At 31.6% G+C, this 14,890-nt stretch overlaps 1 protein-coding gene and 1 long non-coding RNA gene across 2 annotated transcripts; both read left to right on the top strand.

The window, feature by feature from the left end:
* Nucleotides 1-5,716: 5,716 nt before the first annotated feature.
* On the top strand, nucleotides 5,717-8,226 carry LOC121230709 (uncharacterized). The gene is made up of 3 exons (XR_005928837.1): nucleotides 5,717-6,495; nucleotides 6,623-6,658; nucleotides 7,223-8,226. It is a non-coding gene; the product is annotated as an uncharacterized lncRNA (long non-coding RNA).
* Nucleotides 8,227-10,111: 1,885 nt separating this feature from the next.
* Nucleotides 10,112-11,611, top strand: LOC107963441 (probable F-box protein At4g22030). Its single transcript, XM_016899959.2, has one exon. It carries the CDS (start codon nucleotides 10,138-10,140, stop codon nucleotides 11,482-11,484), a length of 1,347 nt encoding a protein of 448 aa, XP_016755448.2. The 5' UTR covers nucleotides 10,112-10,137; the 3' UTR covers nucleotides 11,485-11,611.
* The last annotated feature ends 3,279 nt before the right edge of the window (nucleotides 11,612-14,890 follow it).

The following is a 14,890-nucleotide window of genomic DNA, read 5'->3' as shown; positions in this document are numbered from 1 at the left end:
AGTTGTCAACACAATTCACATGTAGAAGGTAAGTGCATCGCATTCAAACATATAACATATCCCAAACATTTCATTATTCATTCACACATTATTTCAACTCATATAAATCATACTGTCAACATTTATATTTCAGAAATATCCAGCCCAATGAATCACCATGAACAGAAAGGAATATACACAGGTGACCATCCGATAACACACCAAATTGCTCATAAAAGCTTTCCAACCAATAACACTCCAGATGCACATAGTGCTAAGCTCGTAGGCTAAATATTCTCCCCCGATAACATGCTAGATTGCTCATAAGAGTTTTCCAACCAATAACACTCCAGAATCTCCGAAGATATTAAATTGGAAATTCGCAAAAAATACAGGGTTTCAGAAACATTCAGTAAACTTCTTGCATCTTCTTCACATTTTTCTTCTTCCCGTACAATGCGCAGGTACCTTGATTAGCATGCCAATTGTATCATTTGTTCATTCGGGCAACACACACATAACTAGACTTTCTTTTTACAATTTAACACATTTTCTCATTTTACCAATACAAGTTTACTAACAATTTTCCATTACGTTCACATTCAAACGTATCATAAATAAACATAACAACACCCTATAAACTTACTTGGTACAGCAGTAGAACATGATATTAGAGACTATTCCAAGAGTTTTCCTTTCCCTCTGTTATCAATGGGTTGATTTGATTTTTGATATAAACATTAATACATTCAGTTCATCAATGACAACACTTCAAACTTTAACGTTTTAAAATTAGACATGAAAGTTAGCTAAATCGAGATACAAGAATCTCAAAAACATGAACTCATGAAGAATAGGGCTTTGGAAACACTTATATGCAAAACCAATTAATCAAGAAAGCTTAGAGTTTTTCTTTCTTATACAGAGAACTATGGTTTCGGTGAAGGAAAACGAGAATAAGACTCCCTTTCCATCCATTTCAGCATATAACACTTAACATTTTAGTTTCATCATTAAATGAAAATTAACAGGTGTTTCCACTAAACATTGACACAATCGGTACTACCATGCAAGAGTGGTTATTTACCACTTTGACCCTTAAAATTTTTTTACGGTTTAGTACGTACATTTTTATTTCTAACCTGCTAACTGAATTTTACCAATTCAAACATCAATAAAACAATATAATGAACTCGTAAATATTATTACTCTATCATCAGAATTGTGGTCCCCGAACTATTGTTTTTGACATTGCAGAATATCAGGTTATTACATTAGGGTTTTTCATTTTCCCTTAAATTTTTATTCTTTTTCTTTTCTCGAAAAAAATTGTTACCTAGTGTGCTCTTGGGACTTTTCCCATTCATTTTCACATATTTTTTTATATTCTTGTAGGTTGGATAAGGTAATTACCCTTTAAGATATGGGTTCTAAACTGGCTATTATAAAGATAATATTGATACTACCTCTATATTTTCGAATCTTGGCACTTTTGATAATATCATATAATTGGCTTAACCATAAAAAAATTGATTTAAGGCAACGTTTTTGAATCAAATGTGATTGACTACAAAATGGAAGACTCTCATTGGAAACTTACATACCTTAAGAGATTTAGAAAGGTTTGATGTGATTTGTTTTAAAGAAACTTTCTAATAGGAAAAAAGAGTCGAGAGAAAGCTATGATGCAAAAATTGAACATTATCTAATAAGAATGAAATCATATTCTGTGACTTTGTTTATCAAAAATCTTCCACTAAGGCTTCACTACAAAAGACTATGATTGGTGTTCTAATACCATGGTAGAGTTGTTGATTTATTTATCTCGCAAAAGAGGAACAAAAGTGGATAAAATTTTTGTTTTGTTAGATTATCATCAATGACCAATGCATGAAGGGAGATGTATAGATTGAATGGATTTAAGCTTATGGCTAGCAGAATCTATGTTTTTTTTTTTGCTAGATTCAACAGTAAAAGTGAGTAAACCTGCTAATGGTAGTCTTCAAAACAAGGAGAATAGAGACAATGGTGATGATGTCATCATCTTGGATAATAATAATAATAATAATAATAATAATAATAATAATAATAATAATAATAATAATAAACATGAATGAAAGTCATTCCATTATAGGAAGGAAAAATGGATTTGGATCAAAAAGAAAAAGAAAGATAGGGATTGGCATGCTAATGGGGATTTATGTATACCTAGAGTCCTGTATCCGAAGTCTTGTACTGGGAGTTATGTTGCCTTCGAGCATTGCACACATTACGTGCATTCTTTGTTGCTTTTTAGCTTAACACTTTGGTGCTCTTTGGTGTGTTTGGTGTCTTGGCACTTTAGTGCCTTTTAATGTGTTTGAGAGGGATGTGATTTGGTACCTAACACTATGTGCTCCTTGGTGTGTTTTGGAGGGAGTATCATGTATTCAGTTCATTTCCCTAATGTTTACTATGGGCTATTTGAACCAAAATATTGATAACAAGATGTGTTTATGACTATAAATTTCAAAATGTACTCTAAAGTGGGATATGTTAGAGAAATAATAAGTTAAAAGACTATATTTATATAATAAGGTTAACTATGAGCTATAAAACATGAAACTGTGATTAAAATCTATGTCTTTATATACCCCTAATAGAGAAACAAACAAGGGATGATAAGATTTACTTAATGTCTCATAACCAGTGGCGGAGCCAAAAAAATTTTTTTGGGGGGGGCGGAATTAAATTGTATATTTTTACAATAGTAAAAATGCAATTTCACGATTTTAATAATCTATATCTTTATCAATTTTAAAGGATTAAATCAAATTTTTTATTTTTTGAGGGGGCAATGTCACATCCCAAAAATCGAGGGTTAGTGGAATTTGCTTTGTGAACCGAGAGTGAGAGAGAGGTCATGTCCAAATTTTTGAGATTATCTGTGTTTCTGGGGGGGAAAATGAGTTACTGGCCTATTGGTTAAATGTTGCTGAAATTGTTCTTGAAATCCAAGTTCAAATTCCTTCCCTTACACTATTTTTATTATTTTGCAAATTTTACTTCAAACATGTAACATCCCAATTTTTTTATTTAAATTTGGTAAAATTATTTCAATAATGAGTAATTGGCCTAGTGTTTAAGAGAAAACAAGGAGCCAATATAACACCCCCAATCGGTATCTGTCGCCGGAACAGGGTTACGAGGCATTACCGGAGTTTACGGAATATTTACAACTAAATTAGTCAAATACTATTTAAATCCTGAAATTCATCATAACATCCCTTAGATGGGCCCTCAAGGTCCAAAAAAAATGTATTAGAAACGATTCGGGACTACATCAGGATGATAGGGAACTTTTCGTAAAATCCCCAAAAAAATTTCATTATTAAAGGTCTCACGCCTATGTAGCTGACCGTGTGTCACAAACAGCCTGGACACACATCCTGTCTACCTGTGTAGACAAAAACAAAGCTATATCCAAGCCTCGTTTCTTACCCGTTTTCATCCAGTACCTAAACCAAATTGTTCCAATACCAACCAAGCAATTTCAATATTGTTTCAAACCATTTTAAACACTCATCAATATGTGTTTATGCATAATCATAATTCGACTTATTAACATTTCAAAACCAAGTTCACACTAGCTATGCCAATAGCAAGGTTTACAACCATAGACTTCAACATTAACATTAGTATAACATTTTTATATACCAAAATGTGATGGTTGATAGTGTGATATGGCTCCGACCTATTTCCGACCTCTCGAGCTTCCAAACACTATAAAACAGGGAAAAATGAAACAGGGTAAGCACTTAGTACTTAGTAAGTTCATGTAACAAGAACTAACTTACCATATACTTCCATGAAAATTAAATCAAACATGTACATGTCCATAACAATAGAATACTTGCCTAACACATACAAACTCAACCAATGGATTAGTCAAATAACATCATATAATTTCAATACATAGATGAATGATGAGCTCATCAATTTCATGATTTCACGTATTTTCCATTTTCTATATTTTTCCCGTTGAATTTATCAGAATTTCAATGGATTTCTAGTAGTACACTTATGGTGTACAAGTTCAATTCCGTCAATTCATATTTATCCTTTTCAGGGAGCACACTCCCGAGTCTCATTCCACACAGCGGAATTACCGATCCAGACTAAATTCCCTGTAACATATGCTTAAAGAGTATTTTTCAGGATTACCAGTATTTTTCAGGATTACCAGTCCAGGCTAAATCCTTTTAGTGACAAATACTCTATTAAGCTCGATTTAGATTACCCTTCCGGGCCAAATCCTTTTATTTTCCCATGTAACATCCTTTTTCTGTGATCCATCGAATTCCTTTTATTCATTGGAATTATTTTTCTTTTTTATCAAATATGTTCAATCATTTCATCATTTACCATACATTAAACATTCAAATCACATTCATGTCACATAAACATGCAATTCAAGCATTAAAGAATTCAATTCAAGTTACACGAACTTACCTCGATATTTGTTTGTTAGTAAAGACTACTAATCCGAGACTTTTTCCTTGCCTCGATCTAACCTCGTATTTAAGTCATCCGGATCTATATAAATAAATTTAATCATCAATTTCATTCAATTTATATTCTATTGAGTTCAATCTACACTTTAGGAAAAATTACCATTTTGCCACTAAACTTTTCATTAATTCTAATTTCGTCCCTAGGCTTGAAAAAAAAGAAATTCATGCAATCTTATCCTTTACCCAATTCTAACTTGAAATTCTATTAATTCAACCCCTAATTCATCAATTAATTCAACATAAACCATGTTCAAAAATCTATTAACTTTCAAATTTTCAACATATACTAAACAGTATTTTATTCTAAGATCATAAAAACTCAAAAATTATAAGAAAATGAGTTAAATTGATTTACCAATTTGAGTTTAAACCTTAAAAATCTCTAATTTTTTTTTCCTTTCTTTTTCTTTCTCCCTTTTTCTCCCTTGTTTCGTCCTACCTATTCTGTTTCTTTCCTTTTTTTTTCATTTGTTTCTTTTTCTTTATGTTTTTGATATATAATATAATAATATATTATATTATAATATTAATACTTAAATATTAAGTTAATATATTAATATATATTTTAACTAAAAATCTCATATTTTTCCTTATTAAATCGCCTCAACTATAATAATGCCATAATGTTCTATTCAGTCCCTTTAGCTTTTCTTTAATCTATAATTAAACTTTTTACCTCTATTGCAAGTTAATCCTTTTACCTAATTATTTTTAATTCCAGCAAATTCACTTAACTAAAACCTAATTAACTACACAACTAAGTTCGTAAATATTTATTAAAAATATTTATAAATTCGACTTACCGGAACGGAGCCCGGGAATGCACTTTTTTTAGTCTTTTTTCTAATTAACCACATAATCAATAGAATTTTCTGATCGAAATTTTCTTGCAACATTCCTATCATAATATATATCATATCATAATATTAAAATAAAATTTTCTTTTTAGCATTTGTGGTTACAAAACTACTATTTCAATTTTACTGAAATTAAACTGCTACAGCCAGTGCTATTCACTTAAAAACTCGAGTTCAACAACCTTCCCTTGCAAAATAGCTTAATTTTGCTAATTTTTCTCCTTCCCCCTGTTTTTATGCTACTCATGCCTTTTAAGCTAAGTATAAATATCACTTTTTCACTTACTTTTCAGCCTTAAGTCTATTTTTTTCTCCTACCCTAGCAGTTCTCCTCTCGTCTCTTATTTTTTTTCTTTCAAAGTTTCTTCCTTTTTTTGGGATTTCATCACAGTTGTGTTGCCCTGTTGTTAGAGTTTTTCTATTTTGGTTTGTCCAGTCACCTTATTGAACATTTAGACCTCCTAAACCATCCTTATTTTCTGCCCTAAAATTTCCTTTTTTTCTCTCCTAACATCCTCTTTTACTGTCCATTGCCACTCCCTCTCCCTTGTTCATATCAATGCCAGTAAATCCTATTTTTTTTCTCTGTTCTTATACTTTGTGATCCGATTTTTGGCTACTATTTTTATATCCAATAAGTCAATCATTCTAGCCCTTAAAATTTTTCTTTTTGGTTGTCCAAAGATCCCTCCTTGTAGCACCCCAGATTTGCCTCTTTTGTCACCTCAAATGGTGTTGCCACGCCCTTAGAGTACCATTGTTTTGGGATTGTCGTTTCTCTTTAATTTTCTCCCCTACTATTTTAATTTTTTAGATTTTTCCCTCTATTTGGTTCTGATTTAAACGTTCCTAATTGATAATTCAGAAAGATGTTCATCCGACAACTCAGATCAGGGTAATGGGTGGTGGAAAGTGCAAACTTGTGCGAGATCTTGCACTGTTTTTCTTTATTACTAATTTCTTCTTTGGTCGATTGCTTTAAAATCTGAACAGGGGTTTTGGTTACTGATTTTTGGGGATTAATTATGTTTATATGCTGATTTAAACTTCTCGGATCATCAATGACTACAAAACTCATTCGTACGTATGTTTCGCATCAAATCAGTGTAAGTAGCCTAGTCGATTTAGACAAAAAATTATTACGGTAATGCTAATTTGATTGAACCTTTAAGAGGGTGCTTTAGGGCTGATTTGGAAACATTTTAACTCGATAAATATTGTATTTTAATTTAGGTTCAATTTAAGTCTAAAGGAGGAATCGCAAGTTTGGTAAGTAGTGCTACAGTTGTACAAAAATAAGGTGTGGGTTCCGACCTATAAAATTTAAATGTTAAATAATATTTTTAATACTTAAAATGATGATTAAGCTTGTTGGTCAAACTTAGTTAAATGGCTAAGTAAGTGATTTTAATGTGGCTGAATCAGGTACGTTTCGAACCTGAGATAAATGGCATGTTTGCAATGTTGCATGACTGATTGAATGTTTGAATGTCTGGTATTGATATGAATTAATATGAATTATTTTGTGATATAATGTATGCTGGTTGTATGAGTAGCACGTATTAGAATAAAAATGAAATGTATGTTTGGGTAAAATGTTGTGAAATATATGAAAGACTACTACACATGCACTGGAAAATTTCTTATGAATGATAATGAAACTATGACATGTTGGAATGTCACTGTATTGATGGTGAAACTAAATGATTGATAAATGTTATTATGGAATGAAAGTGAATGTTGTTATGAGCATGCAAAACATGCTATTGAAATGGGAATGTAATGGAAACATGATTTTAATTGAAATTTGTATGACATATTACATGTGCATAGGATGGGATTATGTGGATGAAGGAGGAGTTCCGTGAAGTAATGGAGGCATATTAAGTCCGCATATATGTTGTCAGTGCACTGCACTAGGAGTAATGAGGAGAACAACGATTATATCATATTTATTTTGAATGGCAGTATATCTTCATTACATATAATGGTGGTTTAACCACATTGAGCTCAACTCGCAATGTATGGAGTTTGGCAGATGAGTTCTGGGGAACTTGTGGTGTGTAGCGGATGGTTGGGGCAGGAAATCATTATGTATTATGTTTTGTCCATGACACTTTTGAATGGTAATGTTTATGCTATGTTTGTGTTACAATGTTATTAATGATGAATGATATATGAATAATATTATGTTTATGCTAGTTAGCTCACCCCATAGTTTCAACCATCTCAAGTAATGCTTGAGACTAGGATCGAACATGGCATGCGGACATATGATGGACTTCGGACTTATAAATTATTCTGCTTACGTTTTTCCTAAATTTATTTGGTTTTTGGACTTATAAATTTTTCTTTTTATAAACTTAACTTTCTAAATTATTCCCATGTGAGTTTTCCCACTTCTCATAGCCATAAGTGGTACTCACCCGTGAATAAGTTAGAAAGTTAAGTGAAAAGGGCTATGGACTTAGAATGGAAAATATCAATAACCTTGATGATGATCTTCAACATGAATTTCTATTGTGAATTGTTAAAGAACCATTGACCAGTATGTTGAGTTCCATAATTCGATAATCAAATTTGAATTAGTTGAAAAATGGCATAATATAATGGAAATGAATCTTGAATAGTTCTTGATAAGAGACTCAACATTTATATTAGGATAGGATAAGTCGACTTATCTTTGAGTACTTACTAAGCTTTTTAAAGCTCACGCGTTAATGGTTTAAAACACGTAGGTAAAATACGAGTGAAAAGCATAAGGTCCGAGCTTGGGAGCTTCATGTCACAACTCACTTGAGGTTGTAACATATTTATATTAGTGTTATTGTATAAGGATTTTGCATGTACATAAGGACCTAATTTGATTGTGGTATTTGTAAATTTTGATTTGAAAATTTAAGTTGTTTTAATGTAATTATCCAAGTTTTATTCCATTATTTGACTTGGATGTTTATGCTTCGAATTATGAGTTAAAATGTGTTTTAAATTAGATTTTTATGTTTTGGAACATATGAAAATGATATGGACATGTTTAGGCATGATTTTAAGTGTTTTTGAACTGATTCTCAATTTCAGGGGCCTAAGGTCCGGTACCTTTGCCAAGGGTATCGCACCCTGACTTGGCAGAATGCCAAAATCTACAGTACAGGGACCTAGGTATTGATACCTAGACCCTAGGTACTGACACATAGGCCCTTGGGCAAGGGTCCTACATTGTTTTGGTCGTTTTAAGTCCTCTGTGGCTTACACGTGACCTCGGGCACCTCCAATCACATGAAAAAATAGTAAAAAAAATTATGATTTTATTTAAAATTTTTAAAATTTTAAATTATGATAAAATTAGTACTTTCTTCAATCCAAACGACTTCATTTTAACCCAAAAAACATCGGGCATTTATTTTATGTTACATGTCAAACCTCTAAGAAGTATTTCAAAATGATTTTTGAAAGGATTCGAACTTCCTAAATGTTGAGATTTGTTTTTGAAGAATTTTTATTAAAACCTTAAATGATGTTTTATTAAAATAATAATTATTATATACTAGCTAAGAAAATATTTCGATAGCATCTTTTGAAAAAAAAAATTGATAAAGCGACAAATTTTTTATTGCGACAAAAATTTATTTTTTTAGGATGATGTTATTTATATGAAAATGGAGAAAGATTTCGATAAAAATACTTCAAAAAAGAAAAAATCCCTTTAGTAAAACCCAAATATTCAAAAACTCGACTCTACTTGATTTAGTTATGTAAAGTTCATACGCAAGAGAGAGCAGATTACGTCAGTTAGTTTGAGGTCAGTCTCAAAGAATGTTAACGGTAATACAAATAGACTGCCTATGAGAAAGCTTATTGAGACCTTACTTACTATTGAACCAATAGAATCAAACTCGCCTACACGCTACGCAAAAGTCGCCATGGACTTGGTTTTATCACTTCCATTGCTAATACCCCAAAGAGGAAACAATCCTGATCAACTTGAAGATTATGGAAGCCAATAGGGTAAGCCAACGGCAAAGGACCTTGGGATCATTGATCAATAGATAGTATAGATTTGGATATTTATATCCACTGTTTTTTTGCAAGTTTTAATATAGTGGGTTTACAGAATGAGGGTAGTATAAATTATCCAAATTTACTTTACAGTATGATGACTTTGAAATCAAACCATAGAGATAAAAATCAAATTCATACATTAACTTTGGGTTCAATTAGTATTCAATTAGTAATGTCATAAATGAACTTTGATTTTGTGCAATTTTATACATGACATTTTGATTTGATTTAATTTTCACAAATGACTAACAACATTATCTAATTAGCATAATTTTACGTTGATATATTACATGCACAAACAATATTAATATAATATGCAAATAAATGTGGGGTATTTATTTCTTTAAATGTATATAATTGAATCAAAATCAAAATTTTATGTATACATATAAATCACAATTCAAATTTCATGTATACAATTACAAAAAATTAAAATTCATATATCAAATTATACATTGACCCAAAATTGATACTCATTCCAAAAAATATATATTATTCATACTTAATTCAAATTCATTGTTGTAAATTTCCAAAATAATATTGAACTTACTAGATTGGGATGTTTAACATATACCATATGTGATAGATAATTTAATTAATACATATTTGTGTTGTAATACTTGAATTTAATACTAATGATAAATAGATTCTAATTTTGAATTATATTTCTAGATATTATAATATTAGGGATGAAAGAGTATATTTATGGATTTATATTCAAACTTTGCTGTAGCACTAGATCACTTACAGTCATTGGCTCCTCGGTTGCTATAAATGAGGCTCTAGAGTTTCCCCTTGGCTTTCTCTACAAGAAAACCTTACTTGTTTCCCATCTCAAAGAAGAACAACCCTGTCACATGGCTTCTTCTCCATCAGTTCCAAAAGTATCGACCCAAAATTTGAATGAGGAATTTAATACTGGGAATGGGTTTATCAACACAATCCCGAATGAAAAATGTGCCGTCACTAAGACACCATTGGTTCAAGAAACCTCATCTGTTTCAATGGCTACCATGCAACTTTATGCTATCTTAGAAACTGTTGCCGATAGAGTGGAGATGCACAAGAATATCGGCAATCAACGAGAAAACTGGAACACCCTTCTTCTTAACTCCACTAACATGATGATTCTTACTGGTGCAACTATGGCTGGTGTTACAGCTAGCCATGGTGTTTCTGTTTTGGGCTTGAAGTTGGGTTCCATTCTCTTGTTCTCAGCAGCCACTGCAACGTTGGTGATTATGAACAAGATCCAACCTTCACAGCTTGTGGAAGAGCAACGTAAGGCAACGAAATTGTTTAAGCAGCTTGGGAGCCAAGTACAAACCCTAATCACTGTTGGTTCCCCAATCAAAGAAGATGTGAAAGATGTTATGGCGAAAATCTTGGTCATTGATAAAGCTTACCCTCTTGCCCTGCTAGGTGGTGTAATGCTTGAAAAATTCCCGAAAAGTTTAGAGCATGCTGTTTGGTGGCCTAGAAACGAGTCTCAGAAAGATAATATCAATAGAAAGGTGGAGATGGGCAATGGGTGGACTAAGGAGCTCGAAATGGAAATGAGGGAAATCGTTGAGGTGATTAAGAGAAAAGACAGTGAAGATTATGAGAGATTAGGCAACAAAGCATTGAAGATAAACAAAGTTTTAGCTACATCAGGGACATTACTAACTGGAATTGCAGCTTTGGCATCTACTTTCATGGGGTCTTCCAATATCGGACCTTGGGCAGCAATAGTCGCAACCATTACAGGAGCTTTAGCTTCAGCTGTTAACACTTTCGAGCATGGCGGCCAAGTTGGTATGGTGTTTGAGATGTATAGGAACAACGCCGGCTTCTTTAAATATATGCAGGAATCGATTGAATCGACTTTGGATGAAAGTGATGTGAAGAAAAGAGAACAGGGAGCGTTGTTTGAAATGAAGGTAGCATTGCAATTAGGCAGAAGCTTATCACAGTTGAGAAATTTAGCCAAAAAATCCAGTTATTCTCGTCTAGAAGGAATCCCCATTGATGAATTTGCAAGCAAGTTGTTTTAATGTTGCACTAGATTCATGATCATAACAAGAACTATTAATTGCATGGCACTGTATTCACACCTGATGGATCCCAATACTCTGTTTCCATAATAAATTAGAATAAAAATACTTTTAAGTTTTGTTACTATATAAATTTTTACACCTACCACCCGAAATACAATGTTTCGGTTTATACAAAATAAATATTTCTTTTTTAATATTTTACTATACCTTATACAACATTTATTAACTCCTAACATTATTTTTAAAGTCTAAAATACCAAAATATTATTTTATCTTCAATATATGGCTTTAGTAATTACTAATATTTGCAAAGCCTAGCAAGGTCCTAGAGGGTTTCTCCTTCATAGGAGCGCCAATGCGCGCTCCTTCCAATATAAGAAAGTTAATGATTGTTCTATTCTGTTTAGGTACGAAGTTAAATAAATGAATATAAATAAAAATTTGAGGCTTTATTAAATGAATTAAACATAAATAAAGTTTATTCAATTTATTTATGTTCATGAACAAATTAGTTTATGCTCATTTAAAATTCGTTTAATAAATTATTTAAAGTTCATTTATTGTTTCATTAGTATATATTAATAAAATTATTATGGTTTTTATTTTTTTATTTATAATATTTATATTTGATTATTGTATATCTAAAAATAATATGTGAATGTGTTTATTGTTTGTTTATTTGTTTATCATTCATGAACATTGTTCGTGAACATGTTCAATTATATGTTCATGTTGAACATGTTTGAGAACATGTTCGTTTAATGTTCACGAACATGTTCATTTAATTTAAACGAACAAATAGGAACACGCATAATTTTAAATAAACAAAAAAGAGCAAAAATTTTGAAATTCTTAAGGAACATGAAACGAACACAAACAAACTTAAAGTAAACAAACAAACATAAACAAAGGTCCATTCATTCAAGCTTGGTTCATTTCCAACCCTAATTCTACTGAATCTAAGAAACCTCTATGGTTTCCTCTATCAACTCAATCAAAGGAAACTGTAATAGCCCATTTTTCAGTAATGTCAAAAACGTTGGTTTCAGGACTACATTTTCGATGTTCGAGTCCTTAAATATTAATATTTAATATTTATGAGGTTGGTATAAAGGTTAATTAAAGTTTGGTCCCTTAACTTTGTCACATTGAAAGATAATTATGGTACAATGACTAAATTGTAAAAATTATAAAAATTTATCACTATGAATTTTTAAATAGCCGAAGGACCAATTGAGTAATTGGGCCATTAGTATATGACAATCGGTGGTGGATGTGAATTGTAATCCACCAACTTTGCTTAAGGTGAAATAATTACAATTAATTAAATTAATGTAGATTAATTAAATATTAAGCTTAAGTATAAAAATAAAACAAAATATTTTTCCAATTCATCTTCTCCACCCGTAGCAAAAGAAGAAAGAATAGGGTTTGAGCTTTCAAACTTTCAACCTTAATTAGGTATGATCAATGTAGTCATTTTTTTTTTGTAATTATTATATTTTTGAAGTTGTGGGAACTTGATTTAGCTAGCCCATGTAGCAATTTACAAAATTTTTAAGGTTTCTAAAAGCTTCCATTGATGATTGTTAAAGAATTTGATGTTAAATTGATAGATTTTAAGCTTAGATGTGAAAATGATTAGATTGTAAAATTGATTTGCTAATTGTTCAATATAGGGACTAAAGTGTATAGATTTCAAAATTAGTGTAAAATTTCTATAATTTTAGATGATATAGGCTCCTAAAAGAATGTAATTAAGATCGATTTTGAAATAGAAGCTCAAATTTAAAAGTTATGGCAAATTCAGTTTTAGGGACTAAATTGAATAAAATGTAAAACTTTAGCGGCATTCAAAAAATGAAATTGAACTTATTTATGGATATAATAGGATGATATAAGATGTTTGGAATTGATAAATCGAAATGAATTATTGTATAGATCGATAATTGTACCAAAACGAGGATAATCGGGGAAAAGACAAAATTGATGATTAGTTCTTAGAGAATTGTTCGTTTGTTGTTTTGCCATGTAAGTTCAGATAGAACTTACTATGTTGTTTTATGTTATGTTTGAATTGTGCTATTTTGCCTATAATTTCTTATTATGAATTTAGTGACTTTTGGCATCAAATGGACTAATTTGCAAGGTGTGAAATATATGACAAGTATGAATAAGTACAAGGTACGTAAATGAAATGAAATTCTTATGTGAATGGTATAACATGTATATGATGTTACAGGGATTGAAATGATATGAATATAGTAATATATGATGTCAATGTGAACTTAGTAAAGGATTAAGATACGCATGGCATGGTATTAGGGTCAAATATGAAAACGATTTGGGATTTACATGGTTATTTGAGATCCAAAATTTGTTTCAGATTCTCAATTCATAAATGTTCGTTTATGTGAGAAAATTCCTATGTAACACCCCAAACCAGGCCCGGACATTATGGCCAAATCTGACGTGTTACATTGAAGTGTTTTAGCGAAAACCGTGTTTTCATTGAAAACCCTTCTTAAACAAAAGAAACCTTAATAAACACACCTTTCAGTTGCGAAAGCCTTGTTTTAAGCATTTGATTTAAGAAAACTTATCACTTAGAAAGTAAGTTACAGAAACGTAGAAAACATACTATAATTTAGGAAACCCATGTTCAACTTCTCGTAATTACAATGGAAATAATAATACTTCAAGTAATAATAGCATAATGAAAACCTTATTACAATCTGGTCTGAAACATACTTAATAAAATAAAACTTATAAGCTTTAAAAAAAAAGTCCAAGTTTGTCTTGCTAGCTGGCCACCTAGAGTCCCTCCAAACATCGAACCGTCTACTAAGCATCACCTGAAAATAAAATAAAAGAGGGGGTGTGTTTTCGCAAACTCAGTGTGTACAACCCTCGACGGAAAACAAGCATTCAAAAAAAAATAATCATACATCAAACATGCAATGCAATCCCATTCAAATTATCCATCCGCTACACACCAGCTCCGTCCCCCATCACACCATGTGGGGATATAAATATCGACCCACCCAGCCCACACACCAATGGTAGCCCGGTTACGGAACTACCTTTATTTACATATTGGGCTTTAAAAGTCGTCGGTGGATCTACGATTGTCAGGCAACCATGCGATCCTCATATACCTCCTCCGTACCATAATTCCCACCCCATATGCAACCTAAGCAGAACATCATATGTACACATGTCACATCCACAAAACTTATATTCAACACGTAGGGGTACTTTGGTCATCTTCACCTTTAGGGGTATTTTGATAATTTTCCCTTAATTACAATTTTCACTCACCTTGGCCCATGAACAAGCACTGCGAGCTAGAGTGAACGAATACTATGCACCATGTAGGATTCCAGAGAAGAGGAGGTGGGTC

This window comes from Gossypium hirsutum, chromosome A06 (genome assembly GCF_007990345.1).
Source record: "Gossypium hirsutum isolate 1008001.06 chromosome A06, Gossypium_hirsutum_v2.1, whole genome shotgun sequence".
Classification (NCBI taxonomy): Eukaryota; Viridiplantae; Streptophyta; class Magnoliopsida; order Malvales; family Malvaceae; genus Gossypium; species Gossypium hirsutum.
Note: the sequence above shows the minus strand (reverse complement) of the source record. Positions and strands in the feature narration are given on the sequence as shown.